Here is a 21,870-nt window from a genome sequence, read left to right as displayed (position 1 = left end):
CTCAACCACGCCTGGTATCCTCACCAGATCTTGGGGACTCTGAGATCGTGAGCCCTGCTTTTCAATGGTCCTCAGAGCCCTGGGAACATGCTAGGTCCTAGGGTCCTCCTGTTTGAGAGTGAAGGACTTGAAGGAAGAGTGGAAGATAGTGGTGGTCTATTTTGGGAGCCTATGTTCCAGGCCTGTGTTTAGCAGCTCATTTAGACAATGACCATGAGCCCAACATCACGGCATGGCTTAATTGCACCAGTTCTCCTTGTTATTGTAAAACAATGAAGGCTTGTTGTGTTCATCAGCTAACTGGATCCCAGCCAAAGCACACGCAATGCTTATAATTAGGGGCAACTTGGAGAGCAGATGCCAATTTGCCTCTGCCTGTTCAATAGAAACCATTTTTGGAAATTTTAAGGGACAGTTTAAGCTTGTTTCCTTGCTGTTGGCTGTGTCTATGTTGGACAGATAATATTCTGCCCACAAAAGAAAATTGAAAAACAATTTCAGTGTTGTTGACAAATACAGTTTCTGTAAGACTTTGGGTTCCTTGAGGCCAAGAGCTGTGTCATACTCATTACTGTATCCTCCATTTTTAGCACTTGCCTGAAGTTTATATATCTTGTGATCAGTAATATTTGTTGAATAAATGAATGAATGAAATCCTACTCATCTGGAAGAATATCCTTCAGTAGAAAGTGTGCTGACACAAATGTTCATTGGGTCAACTTTGGCCCTAAGTACTGTCCCAAGGAAAGTACTATCACTTTCCTTATTCTTTTTCTTGCCTTTTGTACTTCTCATCCCCAAATTAAAACAACAACAACAACAAAAACCCAGGAATGGCGTGCATAAGAGTTATGCTTTTGTTTTTTAATCATTATGAATGTAATGCCTAGAATATAGCTGATACTCAGTAAATATTTCTGGATGAACTTTTTTTTTTAACCCAGATACTTTGAAAGTGTCTTATAGTCCCTACTATGGAAATGGTAGTTCTGATTTAGATTTTAAGTCATTAACAATTTAGATGGCACCTAAAGGAAGTAAAATGGCCTGGAGGACAGGAAACCTTACTTGAATTCTGACCTTAAAAGATGGATATGGGGTACATTTATTGTGCTGGCTGGCTGACAAGAATCTGGGCATTGAATGACTAATTTTCAAAGCACTTTACAGGGCACAGGAGGCAGAGTGGGTGACTGGCTCTCTAAACCAAGGAATTTCTTGCAGCTGCTCTTTCATGTCGTTTCTATATGAGTAAGCATGGCTCTGCCTTCAAGAGAAGCTAGTAATTAACTTTTGCTGCCCTGATAATTGTTGGTGGAGTGGAATTCATTGTTACTTACATGCACTGTCAGCCAACTGTTAGTCACCATCTCTTCAGTGTGAGATTTTAAGATAAAAAATACCAGGTATGCATTTAACCCAGTTTTGATTATTGACGATTGCATTGTCCAGCAATAAGACAGTTACACACAATCTACATATAATTTAAAAATAACAACCCATAACACTAGGTATGGTCAATGAAGACTATGTTGTTGCTTCAATTATATAAAAATTCTCACAACATAGAAGGATTCTATCGCCTCAACATTTAAAAACACGGTACCATAGAAGGTGATGAGATGACATGAAAGGAAGAGAGTCTCAAATTGGCCTCTTTGTCTAGAACAGGATGCTTCTCAAACTTTAATGTGCATCCAAATTATCTGGGGATCTTGTTTAAATGCAGATTCTGATTCAGTAGGTCTGGGGTGAGGCCTAAGATCCTGCATTTCTGATAAGCTCCCAGGTGATGCCAGTGCAGCTAGTCCAGGGACCACACTTTGAGTAGCAAGAGTCTGGAAGAATAAAAATTCGCAACACTTCTGAAAAAGAGCCCTAGGTAGCCTCTCTTAGAGTTTCATGTAAGGTCAATAATAGCCAGCCTGAAATGCAAGTTGGTCAGAAAAGAAAGAAGTTGCACATGATAATCATACTGAAAGCATTTTTCCCTTCAATGCATTGCATTCAGGATTTCCAACCAAGCTCTCAATCCTGGCCTCCATAGCTATGTAGAAAACCCATCACCAGACACTCCTACCTAAATGATCCATAGGCCCCTCAACAAACATGGCCCAAACACAACTCATTACCTTTCCGCATTCCCAAACCCACTCCTGGGCTTCCACATTCCAAAGAATGCCATTCTTTTGGCATCTACTCAGCTGCTCAAGTCAGAAATCTGGGCTTTATTCTCCTTCTTCTTTCCCCAGATACAAAGTCCCATCAAGTCTCTCTTTTAAGTAGTTCTTGAATTCATTTACTTCTCTCTACCTGCACTTCTACTGCCCTAGTTCATGCATATACACCTCTTGCTTGGGGTACAGTTGCAGTCTCCTGTCTTCCTTCTCTATCTTTCGCCTTGCAGCCTGCATGACTTTCTTTTCTTTACTCCCCTGTTTGGAATACTTCAATGGCTCCTTTCTGTCCTAGGCATAAAGTCCAAATTCTTCAGCATGCTTCACAATGCTCTTTATCCCCTTGCTCCAACTCACCTCTCCAGCCCTACTGTTTCTTAACTCCCCTTGAACTTTGTACTTGAGTTAGACTTACGTGCCATGACATTGTATTCTTCCCAGTTATTGCGGAAACTGAAAGCTCTCCTGGAACCTCTCATCTGACCTCTACTTGTCCTTCACTTCCTCTGGAGGCCTTCCCTGCTGTCCCCAGTCAAAGTTCAGTGCTGTTCCCAAGTACTCTCATAACATCCTTACCTCCCTTATCAGTGTTTGTCACTGGTCTGTAGTTTTGTTCCTTTTTTGACATTACGTTCAGCACACAGTAAGTGCCCAACAAATATTTGTTACATAAACGCATGATGTGTAAATCAACAACTCCTAGGGAAAATCTTCTCAAGATAGTAACACCAATGGCAGTCTCTTTTGAATGCCATGCCTCGGTACTTGCAAGGAGGCGAGGAGCAGATTCACAGAGCACAAGTTTCACTACCTCTCATCTTTAAGAATCTGTGGAAAAAGACTACCACTGTGTACAACCAACATGCTGCCTTTTCAAGAGCAGCATGACCTGTGGTTGACGTTTCATAGTCAATTCTTTAATTAGGAACAGACTAAATTCATCTTGACGCTCTAAATCCCAATTTCTGGACCACATCTACAAGAGACATTCTCCACTTTGCAACTGATGTAACTATCAAAAAATCCTCTCTCCCTGCCTGTTAACTTTCTCTCTAGGTTTTTAAATTAATTTAGAAATCTCATATATGGGTGAAGATGAAAATATCAAAGAAATGGACATTAGAGTTTGTGGCTGAACCCACTCACTCATGGATAAGTAAACTGTAGTTTATTGAGATGAAGTAACTTGCCCGAGGGAGGTAACTGAGCCAGTTTGTGATGGAGATTTTTTCAAGTGCACTTAATACATGCCATTTAAAATCTCCCCAACTTTGTAAGGCTTGTGTTGTTACTCCCTTTATACCGAAAAGGAGACTGAGGCTCAGCAAGTTAAGTACATTGCCAAGGTCACGTAGATAGCAAATTGCTATGATGGGATGCAAATCCATTGCTGTCTGATTCCAAAGCTGGATTCTTTCCACCTCTGAGGAAGAGGCATGTGAAGACTGAGGAGGAGACCTGGCTTGGCGTTCTGGCTTTGGTACCACCCCAACATGTAATCACAAACGTGCCACTTAACGTCTCCAGGCTGCAGTCTAACATGCTTAAAATGACTAAGGTGACCATATGTCATTCATATTTCAGAAGCTTTTTGAAAGTGAAAGTTGAAGGTAGCAGACAACAGTGACGTTCCACCCTTCAGATCTCCCTCCTTGGATTTTTGTCCATTTCCATGCGTCATGCCCAACCCCCACCCAAGTCCCAGAATCCCTGTTCTTTAGCTTCTAATACCCAGAGACGCTGGCTCTTTTGCAGGACTGCCCACAGGCTACTGGAGATGCTTTGTCTCTCCACAAAGACCCTTAAATACTTGCAAATTCACTTCCCCTGGGGTGGCCATTGGCCAATGGCTGAAGAGTGTGGGATTGTGAAAGTCCAGCTGGCTGGCCTCAGGGGCAGACAACTCTGAGACATAACTTACACCCTGGAGCTCCCCTGTGGGACCAGGCTGAAGCTAGGACTGTGCCTGAGATGGCAGCCTGGCCATGCTACCTTCCTTTTCCGTCTTGCTTCCTCCATTCCTTTAATGCTCTTCCCTGGGACACTTCCTTACTGAATCCCTTGCACATAAATTTGCACCTCAGAGTCTGTTTCTGGGCAACCTGACCTGAGACAGTGGAGCTAGCTGGATAAGGAGGGCCATTCAGTACCTGACTGGGTTCCTGAGAAAGGCCGGAGCATCTCTCAGAAGTCTTTGAATAAATAGATGAGATTCTCACCTGTGTGGGATGACGTCAGTGTGAACGGACTTTGAGAAAGGAAAATGGATGAGATAACCCCTCAAGGAATTCGAGTCAAACCTCACCAAATCAGGCAGCTTGCTCCCAGGGGAGCTGGTTGGCCTCTTCAGCATTAAGATTCCGGCTCAGCAAAGGGGACTGAAACTGTCCACAAATTCAGTCGTGGAGGACAACTTATTAATGAAAAGCCTTCTCCCCCTGAGCAAAGACATTCACCCACCGTCACTCTTCCTGCAGGCCTGCCGGTTGCATTTTTGGAATTCCGGAGGTCTGGGCTCATGATCACACAGGCATTGGTCTTGGTCTTCCGTTTTATTGTCCTCTGAGGAGACGCAATGGACAGTCCTCTTCTGAAAGCCACCTCCACAGGAAGCGGTGCACTGGGAGAGAGGGCGCATGGAGAGAGTCAGGATTCTTGCCCAGGATGTTCCCGTAGAACACCTCTAACCCCACTGCGGTCAAAGAGAGGAAAGTCTCAATCATCAGAATCTTTTTGAAGTAGTCATAGAATAAAGGTGCTAATAATTTGGAGATGTGAATTTAGGAAGAGTTTATATTGTAGATTGTGTGGATTGAATTCAGCTTAATTCACTATTGGGTTCTCTGAAGAATATGGACAAAGGTTCAACTGCAAGCAAAATAGAAAAAAATGTCATCTCTGGGCCCTGGTGCCTCAGCAATCCAGTTTCTCTGAACTAGTTTTGATGTGGGGGTGGGAATCAGATGTGAGGAAAGGCGAGAGAGCTATAAGAGAAGCTGAGAGCAGGATAAAAAGAGAAGTGGGAGAGGAAAGCCATGGTGGAATGGAGAGAGAATTTGGAATGGACCTAGCTGGACCATGTGTGGTCTCAAGCCATTCTAACAGATAAGAGTCCACCGTGACATCATGATGGCTGCCTGCAAGCAGAAGGGAGACTCTCTGGCCTGTGAAAACAGCTTATATAAGATGATTCCTAGGGATGGAAGAAAACATGTCTGAATTTACTATACATACTCTTTAAAAAATCATTTTTATTGTGGCAAAATATATAAAACATAAAATATACTATTTTAACCATTTTTAAGTATACAGTTCAGTGCCCTAAGCACATTCACATTGTTGTGCAATCATTACCACTATCTATCTCTAGAACTTTTTCATCTTCCCAAACTGAAACTCTGTACCCATGAAGTAAGAACTCCTCATCTCCCACCCGACCCATGTAGCCCCTGGCAACCACCATTCTATTTTTTGTCTCTATGAATTTGACTATGGTAGGTACTCACATAAGTAGGGTCATACAACATTGTACTTTTGTGATTTGCTTATTTCAATGAGCATAATGTCTTCAAGCTTCCTCCATGTTATAGCATGTGCTAGAATTTCCTTTTTTTTTAATATAAGATTGGCATCTGAGCTAACAACTGTTGCCAATCTTTTTTTTTTTTTTTTTCTGCTTTATGTCCCCAAATTCCCCCGGTACATAGTTGTATATCTTAGTTGTGGGTCCTGCTAGTTGTGCTATGTGGGATCCCTCCTCAATGTGGCCTGATGAGCGGTGCCATGTCCGCGCCTAGGATCCGAACCCACGAAACCCTGGGCCGCCTAAGCAGAGCACGAGAACTTAACCACTCGGCCACGGGGCCGGCCCCTAGAATTTCCTTTTTAAGGTGGAATAATATTCCATTTATGTATATACCACATTTTTCTTATCCATTCATCCATTGATAGATACTTGGATTGCTTCCAGCTCTTGGCTATTGTGAACCACATATACTCTTAGGATTTACATTCTATTTCATGTTTTATTACTTTCAGCCTCATCTTTATTATATAATCAAAATCTCCCAGAGGGCAGAAACCAGTTCCTCTTTCTTCATCCTGCATGGCAATTAGACAAGTGCTAAACACAGCCTGAGACTCAACAAATGCTCATTCATTGATTGGCCAAAATAGACTGCTGCATGGCAGATTCTGGAAAAATCACTAGGCCCAAAAGATTTCATTTGATCACCCAGTACCTTAGATTAAAAAAAATACCCACACTGGGACACCACTGATAAACTCAGAATATTCCTACCCAACGCTATTTCCCACAGAACTCCCATATGACATAAGAAGAGAAATACCAAATTTTTCTGAACATCCACTGCTTTATTTTATTCTACTCTTCATAAAGCGGAGAACATGGTCACCATGGAAGCTCATGTTTGTTTTATAAAGTCAGATATTTCTATGATTAAAGCTGAAGGTAATTTTATTCAGTGAATTCACCTCAAATTCTCCATGGATACCAACAAGTAAGGAATAACTACTCAGCTGATGCTGAGTTAATAAAATTGTGCAATAGAGGAAAGAACAAAGGAAATTAATCAAGCCAGAACCTGATAAAGAGCACTGGACCAGGATTCAGTAGACTTAGGCTTTTTAACTCACTGGACGTGGTCCTGGATCATTCACTCAACCTCTCTCTTTCTTCCTCTGTAAAATGACGTTGTTAGACAAAGAACAAATGACTTCCTTTCCTGCTTTCTGCTTCTAAGAGTCTGATGGAACAAGGCTGGCTGGTTTTGAGTGTTGAAGTCACATAGGCCCTCTTAGGCAGGGCAAATTAAGACAGAAGTGCTAATTCCAAGCCAAGCACAAAAATAAGCAGAAAGGTCACTGTCCGCGCATTTATTAGCGAATTAAAAATGACTTTTGATTAAGAAGATGCATGAATTTGTGTTGTATTTAATTGGAGGATCAAGCAGGAAGCATGGTGCTGATTTGAGTTTTGTTAATTGTGATAATGCTGTGAGTTTGGAGTTTTAGAGAGAAGGTACACCTCTCTTAATGCTCAGTTCCACTTCTTTGGATCCAGTAAAAATAAGGGATCTTTGTGCAGAACTAAGCACCCAACATAGGGATGGGGCTTAGCTGGTGCTTAGTTCCCAGCTAAAGCTACTGAGTAACTGAATTGATCGCACCCTACACTGAACTCTGCACTAGCCTCATTCAGTCCTGGATGCTCCATCCAGTGAGAGTACAAGGCTCCTCTGCAGCTGGCCTGTTTGGAAACGTTGATTCCCAGGGGTCAGCAGATGATCAGCAAAGACTCTCCCTATGAGAAGCTATAAAACTCATACACGAAGACTGGACTCTTATTGCTGCCACTCAACCAACAGAGAACAAATGGAGAAACCATTTGGAGTTTTATAACTGGTGCAAACTAATGAAACCTCTTCACTGAATAATTTTCCTGCACTTACTATTAATATATGGCAGGTACTGTTCGAGGTGCGTAGGAAATATCCTTGAGTTCGATCCTTGAAACAACCATGTAAAATAAGATCTGTTTTCTGGTTTTATTGATATAGAAACAGTTCCTCCTCTCCCCGACTTTTCCCCTTTTTATGACACCATTTAGTGAAAGACATGGAGATTCATGTCCTTCAGATTTGGAAAGTTTTTCTTGTATTAATTCTTTGATAATTTCCTGACTTTCATTCCATCTCCATTCTCCCTTCTGAAATCTTACTATTTCAATATTGCACCTCATATCCTGATCCTCTAATGTCTTTATCTTTTATCTCATTTTCTTTTTGTCTTTCTTTTCCTTTTCTTGAGAGATTTCTTCACATTATTTTCCCAATCTTCTGCTTAAATTCTTACTTTTGCTATTCTAAAAATTTTCTAAGTTCTCCTTATATTCCTTTTATACAGCTTCAACAAGAAGCTAGGTCATGGATATAGACTCTTATTTCTCTAAAGAGATTAATTACCTATTTTTTTTCTTTTTGGCTTGAGGAAGATTGTCCCTGAGCTAACATGTATGCCAATCTTCTTCTATTTTGCATTTGGGGCACTGCCACAGCCTGGCTTGATAAGTAGGTCTGCAACTGGGATCTGAACCCACGACATGAGTCCTGGGCTGCCGAAGTGGAGCACATGAACTTAACCACTATGCAACTGGACCAGCCTCCTAATTATAATTTTTTAGGGAGAGTTCATTGATTTCTTTCATGGTCTCTATTCCTCTCAGTTCCTCTTGTTTGGTTTGGTTTGTTATTTTGTCCTTGGTGTGCTCTTGGTTTGTTATTTTGCCCTCAGGTTTTCTCAAATGTCCCATAATCCTAGGCTATCTATTTATATTTAAGATGAGGCACCTAAGAGTTGATTGGAAGTTCCATGGTGGCAGTTATTGAGAGGTGGCCTTATCCAAGGTGATCGGGAAGAGATTTACGATGCAGGATTTTTGCTCTTGACGCTAAGGTGTCACCCGCCTTTGTGGAGCTCAGTTAGGGGAGGGAGACATCACTCTATTTACTGTGTGTATTTTCACTTAATTATTGATAAGACGAGGCCTTTTTCCCCCACCAACTGTGCCTGATTCCAAGGTCTCTCTTGGTTTACTTCTCCAGAGAGAAGACCTCCAGGCTACGTTTGGGATGTAGGAAAGCATCTAAAGATCCAAGGGCTTCTCCTACAAAGTTTCAACCAACTCCCTTTTTCCCTCACCCTCACCCCTGCCTTCAGAGGCACCTGGGAAATCTCTGCTATAGACAGTTTTTATTTTTCTCTGGCGTCTAAGTCAACTGTAAGTTTGGTTATCTGCTTCCAACTTCCAAAATTTTTTTAACCCCTCTCTCTGCCATTGTCTCCTCTCCTCTTTGTCTTTGTGCCACTTTTAGTTTTTTAATCTCTTCTGCCTATTTAATGGAGTCTTGGGAACAGAAGCAAATGTATATGTTCAATCCATCTACATGTCTTACTTGAACCCAATAATTGTCTTTTTCGCTTCTTAATAGATCGTGGAGGTCAAGAGCAATTCCAAAGGCTGGCTTGGTAGGTGTGACCCATCCTCCATGCCCCCTATTCTTTGATACACACAATAGACGAGTTCTAAATACACGGCTCTTCTAAGGAAAGTTGAACTCATATCCACCCCCAAGAGACTGCTATCTCTAACTCCCTCTACAGAAATTTTGAACTTCTGCTGTTGAAAAGTTTTGAATCTCAGAAATATAGATCAACTCATTCTTGAAAGGGTTGTACTATAATAAATTCATAAATTAACCAGTTCTTCCATCGATGGACATTTAAATTATTTTCAGGAATTGCTATTACAAACAACATGGCAATGAACATCCTTTACAATCATCTAGGACTACATTTCATGGAATATTTGTGGGCTAAATTATTAGAGGTAGAATTGCTGGGTCAGATATCTATGTATTTTAAGTTTCTTGCTGATTTTAATACTTTCTGTTCTAACTTCACACAGATGATTATAACTGAAGAAAGGCACTGGAATTCTGGCTGAAAAACAACCACACAAAACCCCACAATTTACGTCAGCACTACTTAACTGTCAAAATGAGGGGCAGGCTGCATTCTTACTGGAAAATGGGGATTTTTTGACAATTTCCTCTTCTCTGTGTGTACCCTAAGAGTTCGATATGCTTCACACATCATTTCTATTGTCATATTTACTGGGCTATCATTATCATTCTTGCCAGAAAGGAAACTGCCTTGTCCAACTTTCCTTTACAGTGAATGATAAAGCATTAGAGCCTCAGGGAAGTGAGTGAAACTTAAAAATGTTCATCTGTAGCTTTTAATCTTCTATGGAATTTTATCCTCCCGAATGGGCCCAAATTTATAGCATTTTCATGACAGTTCACATTGCATCAAATTTTCTCTTCTAGTGGTCACATTTTATGTGATTAGTGATGCTTATATTGTTCCACAGGGCTCCGGGGTATTTATGAAGAACATAATCCTTAAACACAGCTTCATTTGTTGGGTACAATCTTTTCAGGTTGTGAAATCTAAGATGGATGAAGAAAATTGGCTGTGGAATAATTGAATTGCTAATGAATAAGAAATAAAGTAAATTTCCAAGGGAGATATTATAAGATGTCTAGATGTAAAGTAATTAAATGACATTATATGAAAAAAAATACAACTACATAACATTTTCTGTGGTTCACATGATCACGGGCATGGGGTGAAAGCTGGGTACTGGCCCTGGCAGACAGCTTAGGAGGATGTGTAAGCAGAACTTGCTCTGACACCAGAATCTCCTTTGGCAATTCATCATGAATCAGCATTAGAGGCCAATGAAAATAGGGCATTTATAGAAAATGCGATGGGTCCCGTCTGTCCAAGGGAATGCTTGACGGCATTCTTCTTCGCCTACTAGGTATTGTTTTTAAGTTATGAAAATAAAATATGCATTTTTTATTTGTTGCAGGTTAACTGATTAGTGCACAATGTTCTTTTAGCAGTAATGAATCATCTCGTTCTTCCTAGATTTGAGTGGGGTAGTATCCAGAGAACAACATGACCTTGAGTTGGATGAGCCAGCAGGAGCCTTTTTTAAGAGTGTGTGCCAGCTTTCAAATTGATCACGGCTATGCAGGTACAACTACACAGCTATGAACAACGAGAATTACTAAGAATACAGCAACCTAAAAATATCTGGAGGCATTATGTTTGGCCAAATACTGCATGGGCCTGTGTTATAATTATAACCATAAAAATATACTTACACAGAACAAGTTACTTTTAAAAAATATTAATAGTTGAGGGGTTAGTGTATCAGATTCTCTTGGTTGCCCCCATTTCCCAGCTGCTGGACTTTGATCTGCCCCGCCTAAGGTGGTAATCAACTTCATGGAAGCACAACCCATTGGCCTGAACCTCGTGTCCATGTTATGCGCCTCTCACCTCCTGATTCTGGGCTTTCTTGTTGCCAAGAGACGTGAGACACAGTAGGACCTGCACAGTGCCCACACACAAATAACCCAGGGCAATGAGGGATACTAACCATCTAAGGCTTACCCAATCCTGGGAGACAGGAGCCAGTAGAAAATCTCCTCTCCTCCTGCCCCTGGACAAACCACCTTAAGAGGCAATCGTTCATGCAGTTTTTATAAGGCCTTCTTTTGAGAGGAAGCAACAAGTTGCTCCTGCAACCAAGCATGTTCCAATAGGAGAAGTGGTCCGTCTGGTAATGATTCCCCTCCTTCCTTGCCCCCTCCTTCTTTTCTATCACTCCTGCTCCCCTGGCATTGTATTTCCTAATAACCTGTTCTATTTTGCCTCAAGACTATTTTCTAGAGAATACAGGATAAGACAAGTCAGAGTGATGGCAGAATCTGTCTATGGGAGAATTTTCTTTATGTTCAGTATCACTGATACCGTGTTATTTATGCAATAAATAAACTTTGTAAGAATAATAAATCTTTCCCTCATTTTTCTCTTCATCAAATAGGCTGGCCATCTGGCAAACTGATTTGTGGGTTGACAAGAGACCTGAAACTCACTTCGAGCTTCGAGCTTCAGGGCAAATGTGACCCCTATTTGCTCTCGAAAGAGCCAAAGAATCCAAGATGTCAGGGCCCAAAATAGCCTTTCCTTAGGCTTTGTGTCTCTGGGATAATTTTGGTATTTGATCTTTTCTCTTTTGAAAGCATTTGATCTTTTTCTCTTCTGAACTCAAGACAGTAAACATTGACTACCACGTCACCTATGGATGAACTTTTCGCAGACTTAGAGATATTTGATGGCAAAAAGTACCAGAACTAAAATGTATAGAAACACACTGCAAATCAATGGAGCCATTGAACATTTACAATGAAAATATATTACTTTTGAAATCAAAAGAAAACAAATGCTATTTTTTTAAAAGTCTGAAATAAATTGAAGAGAACATGACTGACTCTTACCAGGTCCCAGTGCCCAGTAGCCCAGTGACAACAAGGGTGCGCGTTGCAGGGCCTGGTGGATGTGGGTTTTTTTGTCCAGTCACAGAAGTCTCCTGGACAAGTCACTATTCTTTCCTGAACTCCGCCTCCACAGGACCTGGAACACTGAAATACAACAGGGACAGGGGTAGGCAAAAATTACATGGTGACATTTCCAGTGATAAGGGAGGAACTTTGCACTACCATTTTTGTTGTGTACAATGTTATTAAGAATATTAGCATCTGTATTGGAATTGCAGCCTCTGGGCCAGGTTCCTTAGAATGACCACTCAGTCATTTCAAACAACAGCAGTGAAAAGAAATAAAGAGAAGGAAGGAGACTGATAAAGGAAATTCTGAAGCTAAGAGGAGGAGAAAAAAATCAGAAGATGCCAAATAGTTCAACGTCACACACTATGTCAAATAGAAGGAAATTTGGTTAAAACCTAAATGAGTCCTCATTCCAGAATGGACATTACGTTATCTGTGTTTTGCCTTCCAGTATGAGTGTCTAGAAACCAAATGTAAAATGTAAATGTGTTTATTATGGTTAGCTCTGATAGCCTAAATGGAGAGCACACATTTGCAATACAGTTTTGTTCATCTCTTACTAAAATGGGATTCAGTCTTCCTTTCCCACTACATAAGCCTTTCGAATTAAATTTGTCCGTATTCAGAATAGTGAAATTCATAGGTTTGCTCAGGGTTCTGAGGCACTGGCCGTAACGCTCACAACATAAATTCGAGATGACAAGTTGGACTCCTGAAGGGATATAATTCTAAAACATGGCAGGTTTTTGCTCTCTAGAATAATTTTATAAGATATATTATCTCATTTTCCTGAGGTTTCTAGAAGGAAATTAAGTAATTCACCAAGAATCTTTGAAAAGTACTTTGAAAAATCATAGTACTCTGACAAATCTTAATTATGGCCTAGTAACAAGAACAACAAAATAGTTATGGTGGCCAGCATCGTGTCCATCACCTCAGGCACTATGTGTGTGGTGGTTACCACAGAAAACAGGGAAATTATATACAATTAACCCTTTCTGCTCAATAAAAGAGCTAATCTATTGCTCTCACGATAGTCTATCTCTAACTTTGAGAGTCAATATGAATTTTTTCCCATTTATTCATTCTGTTTTTAACCCTATAGGAGGAGAGAGGGGAGGAGTCCCACATTTGGGATCCTTGTGTATACCTATATGTGTGTTTAAAGATCCAGGGCCAACTGGCTTAGTAATCTCCAGGAAAAGAGGGTGAAGAAGGTATAAACCAGTGGTTCTCAAAGTGTGGTACCCAGAAAAGCAGCTTCAGCATCTTCTGGGTATTGGTTAGAAATGCAAAATTTCAGGCCCCATCCAAGACCTCTGAATTGGACACTCTGGGGATGGAGTCCAGACATCTGTGTGTTGACAAACCCTCCAGGTGATTCTGAAGCATGCTCAAGTTTGAGAACTGCTGGCGCAGGGACATTCCCACAGCTTAAATGCATCTTCTATGCAAGTAGTCTGGGCTGGCTGACATTCACCGAAGGGACCCAGAACATTCCCATGACTGCAGTCCATTAGATAGTGTGTGTAGGCTGAGCAGCATCATGATGACTCACGGTCATCACGCACCTAAAGGTTCAGCCTCCCCAACACAGTGTCAGGCCACTGAATGGAGGCCAGTCATTGGCATGATGCACATGTGGCCTTCTCTGACTTCTAGACTCAGACGGTAACACAGAGACTCACGTTTGCCTGGTTGTGTGGATGGTGTATCTAGGGGCCATACCTGGCTCCAGGGCTCCACCTGCCACTCCTCACAGGGCTCCGTGTTACAGCTCATGCTCAGTGGGGGAGGAATGCCGGCCAGGAACTGGCAGTGAAACGGCCTCAGGCTCCGGTGATCCCGGCTGTCCACACACTGAATCTCCCGGATCTGGAAGCCCCCACTGCAGTTTCTGGAGCACTGTATGGAGAGCAAGAGAAAAAGGGATACCTGAGTCCCTGGTGTCAGGCCTTCAATCCGCTGATTCCCAGAGGTTTCACAAAGCACCATGAAATCCCAGGCTTCCAGTCGTGAAGAGGGGTTAGTTCCAGTTCAAGTGAACTCTTTTTCCCTCACACACCCTAGAGAGGGAGTCACTCAAGCACCTCCAGAAGACGAGGCTCCCAGAGTCAGAAAACACAGGCGTGCAAGTGTGAGGGTTTGATATTGGACAGAACTGAGTGAGAGAAGTCCAGTTCTGTCACTCACTCACCGGGAGACCTTGGGCAAGTCACTGAAAATCCTGAGCCTCAGGTGTCATATCTGTAAACTGGAATAATAACTGTGGCCTCACAGGGCTGTCTGGAGGATTACAGACACTGGGGTTGGCGTGATGCTGGCACAGTGTCCATCTCAGTAGGTGGCTGTTCCCTCTGGTACCTATACTCATTTGAGGCAAACAGGACTGCCCAAGGTGGGGACCTCTCTGTCAAGCCGCACTCATCTCTCCCACAGAATCCTGATAAAAACCTCTTTTCTCTGTGACTGTGAAAGCAAGATAGGTTACCATTTTTCAAGGGAAGGGCTATATGAGGGAAATAAACTGAATAACTGCTCAATGGCTTGACACATGGAGTGAGCAAACCCTGTCCTTGTCCCCAACACCATCCTTCCTCTTACGGCTGCCATCGCCTGCCCCCATCACTGAGGGCTTTCTCAGCACATGACTCTGCAAGCCATTACAGGCGCCCTGTCACTGCGCCTCTTCCTGCTGTCTCAGGCAAGGGCACAGTTCACCCGTAGGTTGCTGATTTCCTTGAGATCATGATATACATGGATGTCCCTGGGTCACCTAAAACCAGAGTTAACGTGGTCTATTCTGGAGTACTTCTTTTGTTTACACTCTGACCATATGGATTTTGAAAGTTACTCCACCTCCCACCTGGTTAGATTTTATGGGATCATAACTTGAGCTTCCAAGACTTGGTCTCCAGTCTGTTTAGAATGGCTTGTTTCTGCTGTAGCCCTTCAGCTTGTCTTGCCTCTGCATCCTAGTCTCTCACAGCCAGTCCTGTCTTGTGCTATCTTGTCACTACCCACACTCAGGTGGGGACCCAAGGTAGGTGGGATGGAGGCTGACCCCTGTGCTCCTCAGCCCTTCTCCTTCAGATCCCTCGTGGGTGAACAATATGTCCTTGTGGTCCTTATGTCCTGAATGTTCCTTTCTCCATCCTTCCCATTGCCCACTACTGCTCTTCCTTTAGGCCTCAGCTTAAATGTCACCTCCTCAGAGAGGTCTTCCTGGATTACCTTATCTAAAGGAGGCTCTCTCTTTCTTATTATTTATCTCAGCTTCTTCTCTGTTCCATCACAGGAACTTGAAATTTAGAACAACATTTATTTATTCTGTCCATCCTTTATATTAGACGGTCACTGCTGTGAAATTGAAACCCTATCTGCCCTGGTCACCATTGTATCCTGAGCATCAAGCATGATGCCAGGCACACCATACATACTTGTTGAATGAATATATGAATTGTGAGAAAAAGACAACCAGGGTACTCCCAGAGGGCTAAGAGATCTCCAGTCAACATGGAGATGAAGAGCATCTTTCTTTACCCTCTCAACCCTTCCCTCGATTATCTGCTTAGCAGTCTTGGTTGAGAAAATGCAGCACCAAGAAAGTATGCCCATTGCTGTTAGGTATGTTTTCATCTGGCCTCCTCTCCACAGAGTAAAAGATCGTGCTCTCTTTCCAGCTAGGGTGGAATGGTCATAATTGCAGGGTTGTGGATGGTGAAAGAAAATTCCTCAAAACCTTTCAGTAGAGGTACATCCCCAAATACCTGTTCCCCCTTCTTCTGCCACCTGGCAGATTGCACCAAGTCACCTGACTTCAAACTTTGGCTGTAAAATAGGAAGACAAAAAAGGGGCAGATTGATGTTCAAATTCTTCCATGAATCAAGTGTGTTTAGCTTCTCAGAAATAAGCAACACTTGCCAGATAGCCCCCAAAAACAGAATAAAAACTTCATTTTCCTGCCACTCAATAAGGGCACAGAAGAAAAGTAACTGCCAATTTAAAATTAACCACAGAACGAATGAGAAAGCACGCTAATAATTTTCACACAAAGCAGCCATTTGTCTGACAAAACAGATTTCTGGGAAATGGCATATGTTAAAACAAGAGGGCTCTTTATTAGGAAAAGGGAATTTTAGGGACCGGGCCAGTGGCCTAATAGTTAAGTTTGGCATGCTTCGCTTCGGTGGACCAGGTTTGGTCCCTGGGCATGGATCTACATCCCTCATCCAGCAGCCATGCTGTGGTGGCAACCCACAAAATAGAGGAAGATTGGCACAGATGTTAGCTCAGGGCGAATCTTCCTCAGCAAAAAAAAAGGAATTTTATAAGACATGAGTATAAAATGGGGCTTTATTTTCTTATTTTCCATTTGTTGCTACAATCTGTTATTCTTCTATTTAATTTTCAAATTAGCATTACCCTTTTGCCAAAGAACATATGAAGTCTATTAATATGCTGAAGTAAATAATGAAGGAAGATGCTCACTAAATTTATGACTTTTCTATTCCATTTTCAAAAGGGCCTCTGATTCAGTTAACAAGAGGGAAGTGGTAGGATATTAAATCACTCCACTCCTAATGCTGTTTTGCCTTTGTGTGCTGAATGCCAATTATTATACTCATTTTCTTATTGCCCCATAGGAAGGTCATTTGCATTCATGTTTTCCTAATCTGAAGCCTGTGGACCAGACTGAGGACAAGAGCCAGGTTAATGAGAATAGAAAGATGGCGAATGCCCTGTTGTGACCAGCAGTTTCCCAGTTACCGCATCAGTCTCTAACTGATGTGACCTGTGAACCAGATCAACTGAGAATGAAAAATTGCCTTAGCTTATGGGAGGCACTGGCAGAGATAAAATGAAATCACAACTGTTTCTTCCTTGTGTTGTTTTTGATTTATGAAGTCATCCAGATATGCCTTCCATGGTGGATTCATACAGAGTATGGAGGTGACCATAGGAAAATTAACAAATGTAGGATCAGGAGGTCAACAGTCTGCATTCAAGTACGACCCTGACACCAAGTGGCTACATGACAGTGGATTAATCACTTCACTTCTCTAAGCCTCCATTTCTCCATTGGTATTAAAAGGAGAATAAACTAGATGATTAATCTATCCCAGCATTCTTGAGTGTTACAAGTGTATGAGATTGCCAGATTTGTGCTCTGTTTTGATTTCAGGAATAGTTTCTTGCTCTCCAAGTTGCACAACAAATACTAAACCAGGGTACGGAAAGAACTTCTGCTCCTTTCCATGTGCTAAACAGATTCATAAGACCCTTATGATCAAGTAATTCATTCCAAGCATTGTAGGTTGAACAGCACCAAGTTACATCTGTGCATCTGTCTCCCCACACCACACCCCCAGTTCCTGAGCACTGACTATGTTCCAGGCTCTTATCCCAAACTAAAAGGGGGAAAAGCCACAGAAATGAGTAGAAGCAATGAAGATGATATGGCACAAGTGGGTCATGATCTAATGAGGACACAATGGAGGAAGTGGTCAATTTCACCTGAAGAAGCCAGGAAAGGCTTGAAAAGCTTGAGGTGAATCATGTAAGATGAGTAGATGCTTTCTTGGCTGGCAAAATAAGGTGGGGGACATTCAAAGTGGAGAGAATGGCACATGAGGCACAACGCGGTAAGACAACATGGCTTGTTTGGGAATAGCAAGTGGATCAGAATGCTAGAGCAGAGAGTAGGGGCGGACAAAGAGAGATGGGCAGGGGCCATCATGGAGGATGGAGGGTCTCGTGGTCTGGATATCAGTCCTCAACTAGAGTGGTCTTGAGTTCATGCTTTCTGTGTTCCTAAAGGCTTCAATTTAATTGCCATTTCTCTAACCATTTCTTCTTAGGGATCCCTTAATCTAAAACACTTGGGGTGTCAAGAGAGGTGACAGGTCAGACATACAACAAATTATATCAAGAGTAAAATAGATGCAGTAATTTTGAGTATATTATCCACCTTCCTGCTACTCAATCTTTGCTTTCTGGGGACAGAAGCTCCCCTGTAACATGCAGTTCTATGTTTTGACTTTTGCACATTGGACTTTAATATAAGTTTCTGGGGACATGTCACGTATGAAAGTTGGGGACTGTATATTTAGCAAGACAGGGGCTCTTTCCCCATTTAATTCACTTGTAAAAATTCAGATCTAAAAACTGTAGCTCTGCCACAGACAATCTGTAAAGTCCAATAAACATGGAGACAAGAAGTAGAATAAGACAGAAAGACTAGCAATATATGCAAATACATTAGCAAATATATGAAACCCAAGGCCATAAGGAGAGGCTGCCACTTTCTCTTATTTTCCAGCAAAGCTATGGACAATAAAGTTAACTGTTAAAATAAAATTGCAACATTGCCTAGATGAGAAGACAGATCATTCTAAGAAAAAATGTAAAAATCTTTCTGATTCACTTTGGAAATAATCAAGATCTGTTAGACTTAACTATGAAAAGGGTGGTCTCATTCTAAGAAGCATAATAAAATAGTTGTCAAATCACCAGTTTACAAAACTTCAGAAGGTACAGGCAAAATCAGGACCTGTGTGCAGCTGTGAGTGATGCACAACTTTGGTGTCAAACCCAACCGAGGGGTTTCCAAGCTCATCTCTGTTATTTACTGCATTTCTTTCATCACAAGTATCACTTTTTTCCCCATACAAATTTTAATGCTCTGAAATTGGCATGTGTCTTACAACAGAAGTACATGTTTATTGTGTAGTGTTTCCTTTCTTTCTAAAAATCTGTAATTAAATTGACAACTCATCCTCAAGTTGATGGTTTCTTAGAACTGGGAGTATTCAGTACTAGCTGCATGATTAAGTGTTAGTTAGTGATTTAAATACTCCAAACCTCCATTTCCTCAGTGGGAATTATAAAGAAGATTCTGTACTAGATGGAAATAAAATCATTTACCTGAAACTCTTGTGCATTGTTGGGCAAGTGGTGGTATTTGGTGAATGCCAGGGCCCAACGTAGGTCAAGTCCTCCAAAGTTCATGGACACTTGGAGCACCTGGTCTGCTTAGTAGCAAGGAGTGGACACCAGCTCAAGCCAGTCACTCCACTGACAGGACTTACTCCACTGTCACCTGTCCACAGGCCTCCTGCCCCAAGTCCAGGAAGCCAGAGGTTAGTAAATGCCTAAGAGCCTGTCCTAACCTTTACCTACAGCTCAAAGTTTGCCTAGGGCTTCATTTGAACAGACTTTTACCACTTACAAAGTTGTTTCACACACATTCTCTCTTTTGATCCTTATAACAACTCTATGAGATAAGCAGAGGCAATATTATCTGCTTCATTTCTCAGAGATGAGAAAACTAAAGCTCCTAAGGGGTTGGATGAATGGACCAGTGTCATATGCTGGTCAGTGACAGAGTGGGGTTGCCAACCCAGATGTGTCTGATCCCAAGCCCAGCGCTGCTTCCAGGATTCAATTCTACAGAACCACGTTTTTCCAAGTACACCTCAGGGACAAACCTGAGGACCATGACCTTGAATTTGTCTCAGACAGATTAATGCATGAAGAGGAAGCAAGCCATTCTGGAAAACTACTTCTAGACATTGTAAAGGTAGAGATCTGAATGTATAGTCTCATTCTACTGTCACATATATGAGAAAATGTCCACAGCAGTTGTTCCAGGCCTCATCAAGGAGAAGAGTGGCACTAGAGACATAAGCCAGTGAACTGCAATTCAGACAGCGGTGGGGATTACTGGTGAGCAACCTGGAGGCCTCAGGTGTGATACCTGTGGGTTCAGGTGAAACCGCAGCATACCCCGTAGTCCTAGGACAATTAAAGTTTCTCTGGATCTGAGGTAGAGGTCAGTGGGACAATGTAGAAGATTCGAGGTAAAATTAGAATTCTTTCCTCTGAGAAAGTATCTGTGAAAAGGTGAACTTGTCAACTTGGCAGAATCTAAACCCTCTGGAGATTTAAAGGCAAAACCAGGGGTCTACTTTCCTCCTCTAGGTTTTGGAGGTTTGCTCCTGAGTGAGCTTAAAAGTCCTGATAGAATAGTGAGACTAGGAAGGCCCTCAAATCTTTCCTAGGGCATCACTGGGACTTCAGACATCCATATGAACCAGCTAATAATGTGGTAGCCAAAAAGGTAGTCAAAAAGGAAAAACAGAAGTCATGTATGCAATATCCATAATAATAATCAGAAAAAACAAGTCAGGGCAATTGGCTATCAGTAGTTAAATAGTGTCTTTGATGTAAGGTTTATCTGTTATCCTGAGAGAAGAGACATTTTCTTTGCTGATAGGAATGGAGTAACTTTGAGGATTAGATGTTAGATGTGGTGGTTACCACATTCTGGCAGAAATGTCAGAGACAGCTTCTACAAAACCACCAGGCGTGCCACTGGGGTTGATGAATACATTAGCAACCCTCTGGGCCATGAGAGAGAGGAGACCCAGAGACAGACAGGGAAGATGCACTGCCAGAGCAGGGTTTTCCTTAGGAGGTGTGACCCCGGAGAAGAGCTCTGGGATCTCTCATTGAGGGTTTTATACTCGCTAGAATTCCTAGAATTTTACACTGGAGTCACCTTTTCAAAAGCATGAGGTATTTCACGCATCTGTCCTTTTTATGAGCCATGTAATTGCCAAGGAAAGGATTATTCCCAGGGATGGGAAAGTGGAACTTTACGACTTGGTCAACATTTGGCAAGGTCAGGGATAGAAGATGTTTCTTGAGATTTTTCTGGATGTGGAAGAGAATTTGTAGTCAAACATTTAGCCCTTCTTGGATCCTGAGTTTGTTATGAATTGGAAGAGACATAAAAAAGAACTAGCATTCATTCCTGAAAGAAAAATGGCATGCGAACAGAGAAAGAGAGGTTGGCAGGCATCAAAGGAATGCACAGTAACTTTCTCAGGGAGCTCTCCGACTTCCCCTCTATTCCCAAAGTTCACAGCCTTCCTCTGGGAAGAGGCCCAAAGCAGATCAAGGACATTCCACACTCCTGTCTGCCAGGTGAGTTTGCCAAGAGAACTGGAGATGTCCAGTGAAACACCTCGTGGTCCTGCTTGTCTGGGGACACGAGCTCTCTACTAGATGAGGGTGCTAACATCTAGAGGGGACACCAGCCTCCCCAAACTTCTGGGTGGCTCTTTCTTTTTCCTTCCGTGTCAAGGCACTCATGGGAAATTGGTTCCCCAGAGAGAAGAAAGGGGCCTACAGAGTGTCCTGGGGTTGGGCGTACTTGGCAAACAGAAGGTGCGTACCAAGTTCCTACCTCTGCACCCGCCTCCTGCAGAGTGGCTCTCGACCCCACCGCTGACCAGTGTCCTACAGCTGGGTGTATCCCCAAGGGGCTGTCTCAGCCCCAGCCAGGGTGTCGGGCAGGTTGGGCCTAGTTAGTGTCCCAAAGCACGAAGACTAACTAATCCAAAAACCTGAGACAGCCTTTCACAAGCGACTAGCAGACAGCACAGCACAATGGGGAACCCCAGCCAGACGAGCAGGGACGGTAAAATCACACGTCAAAAAGATCAGTACAGGAAATATATTTTTAAAAGCCAAAATTTTCTTTATGTCTTAGCTTTCTTTTCAATTTGAGTCTGGCAGCTTAAATGGTATACTTGCTTTGTGAACAGCTGCTGAGCCATGATTTAATTATACATCTGATAATGTATAATTATTAATTATAATGCTAAATTTAAGTAATTTA

The 21,870-nt window shown here is 42.2% G+C and overlaps 1 protein-coding gene across 3 annotated transcripts in view; it reads right to left on the bottom strand.

Annotated features, from left to right (window-relative positions):
* The window catches only part of ADAMTS12 (ADAM metallopeptidase with thrombospondin type 1 motif 12), a 314,813-nt gene that overhangs the window by 7,007 nt on the left and 285,936 nt on the right, over positions 1-21,870 (bottom strand). For 2 of the 3 annotated variants that reach the window (XM_001498142.6, XM_070246350.1), the window contains 3 exons: positions 13,910-14,086; positions 12,113-12,256; positions 4,638-4,797 (listed from right to left, as the gene is read on the bottom strand). In XM_001498142.6, coding sequence (XP_001498192.3) covers positions 4,638-4,797; positions 12,113-12,256; positions 13,910-14,086 — 481 coding nt within the window. Of the gene's footprint in view, positions 1-4,637; positions 4,798-10,043; positions 10,211-12,112; positions 12,257-13,909; positions 14,087-21,870 lie in introns of those variants that run through there. The other variant, XM_070246349.1, reaches the window with a different exon arrangement.

Source organism: Equus caballus, chromosome 21 (assembly GCF_041296265.1).
Source record: "Equus caballus isolate H_3958 breed thoroughbred chromosome 21, TB-T2T, whole genome shotgun sequence".
Classification (NCBI taxonomy): domain Eukaryota; kingdom Metazoa; phylum Chordata; class Mammalia; order Perissodactyla; family Equidae; genus Equus; species Equus caballus.
The sequence above is the reverse complement of the archived record's forward strand: the minus strand, read 5'-3'. Positions and strand labels throughout refer to the sequence as shown.